Genomic DNA, 1,985 nt, shown 5'->3' on the forward strand with positions numbered 1-1,985 from the left:
ATGTACTTCTTCATTACTCAGCTGTCATTGTGTGACATCCTGCTGACTACAGACATCGTTCCTACCCTTCTTCTTACTGTACTGTATGGGGGAAGCTCTGTGACTTTCATCGGATGCCTCCTCCAGCTTTCTTTCTTTCTTATGTCAGAGACCTCAGAATGTCTTCTTCTGTCAGTGATGTCTTATGACCGATATCTGGCCATCTGTTACCCCCTCCGTTATAACGCTATCATGAATCACATGTTTTGTGTGTTGTCTGTCTGTATAGTTTGGTTCATTGCTTTTATAATAGCATTAAGTTATGTAATTCCTATGTGTTATCTGTATTTCTGTGGACCTCACATTATCGACCATTTCTACTGTGACTTAGAACCCATTCTGCAGCTCTCCTGCTCTGATACATCCATAATCCATAAACAGATTCTAATAATTTGTGCTATATATGCATTTTGCCCTCTTATTGTAATTGTGATGTCCTATGTGTACATTGCCACCACCATTATGAAGATCCCATCCAGCATCGGTAGACATAAAGCCTTCTCCACCTGTAGCTCCCACCTCACTGTTGTTTCCATGCTTTATGGGACACTCTTCACGGTTTATCTTTTTCCAACAAGAGGAAAATCCTTGATCATTAGCAAGATTTTATCTCTGATATATACCATTCTGACCCCACTGCTTAATCCTATTATATACACTCTGAGGAACAAGGACTTTACAGAATCTCTTCATAAACTAAAATGTGTCTAGTATAAAAGAGTGAGGAAGGGATTTGCATTTTCAACCTTATGTAGATGTCTGAATCAATCTTTGGATCAAGGCCACAGGCATGGCCTTGATCCAAAGAGTGAAGAAAGGATTTGGAAGCGTTGTGTCTGGATCATACAGGCTACTGGCATAGAAGAAAGCTCACGAGCCACTGATCTCAAGTATTCTGATTGAGAAAACGATATTATAACAAACATATATATTAATAATTGTTTTCTCTCTCAAGATTGAGACAGACATCTTTGCCCAGAGCACAAAAATATGATGGAGTTTCCTTACGTTTTTCTTGAGCAGGCTAACAAGATGAATCTACAGGAAGTGGAAAAAAGTTACCGGGGTGGAGCCTGGCTAATTGGAGGAGAAGATTTGCAGGCAGAATAGGGCAAGTATTTTCAAATCTGATTTTTTTGTATTAATTCTTGTAGCTGCTGGTTGGTGGAATAAGTACAACTTTTGTGAAAACTGATATCCAAACATGGATATGCAAGTAATGAGAATCTAAAACCTGAGGCCAAAACAAAGTGCTAACAGAGACCCTGATTCCATCACACTTTTACTTACTAGGCATCTTGCTGTAGTTTTGATCAAACATTGTTAATCTCTTGAAGATTGTGTAGTTCTCTCAATGATGAGTTGATGCAATGAAGTCCACAAAATTCATGAACTCTTACTATCCCGACTACTGATTGACATATTTGTGCCCATTCACATTGTAAGCAGAAACCTGATAATTATTGAGGAGGATGAGATTAGTCATAGATCATCTTTAAGAAAACTAAAATACAAAACAGTGGTATTCTAAAAACTTTTTTTTATATTTTTTTTCTTCTTTCTGTGTTGCTTATATTGACCTTTTCTCTTTATCCTCATGCCCAGGCTCCTTTGCTTTGTCCATGTTATGGATATCACTGATTAGAAAAAATAGAGCCTAACACATAGCATGCTACTGTTAACCCTTTCATGCCGAAGCCTGCTTTCATCTTCCTGACCTGTGTAAGTTTATGTGGTAATAACTCTGTCATGCTTCAACAAATCCTAATGATTCTGAGACTGTTATTTCGTGACATATTATACTTCGTGTTAGTGGTAAATTTAGGTCGATATGATTTGCATTTATTTAGGAAAAAAATGTAAATTTATAGAAAATTGAGCAATTTTTGAAATTTGAATTTTTATTATCTTAAAACAGAGGGTCATATCACTAAAAATAATGAATA

General features: G+C 36.7%; 1 protein-coding gene across 1 annotated transcript; it reads left to right on the forward strand.

Moving 5' to 3' along the window:
• Positions 1–750, forward strand: LOC141167562 (olfactory receptor 5G26-like). The gene has a single exon (XM_073654952.1). It carries the CDS (start codon positions 1–3, stop codon positions 748–750), a length of 750 nt encoding a protein of 249 aa, XP_073511053.1.
• The last annotated feature ends 1,235 nt before the right edge of the window (positions 751–1,985 follow it).

The sequence above is a fragment of the Phyllobates terribilis genome, unplaced genomic scaffold, assembly GCF_046119375.1.
Source record: "Phyllobates terribilis strain yellow unplaced genomic scaffold, ASM4611937v1 Scaffold_11__3_contigs__length_659146591, whole genome shotgun sequence".
NCBI lineage: Eukaryota > Metazoa > Chordata > Amphibia > Anura > Dendrobatidae > Phyllobates > Phyllobates terribilis.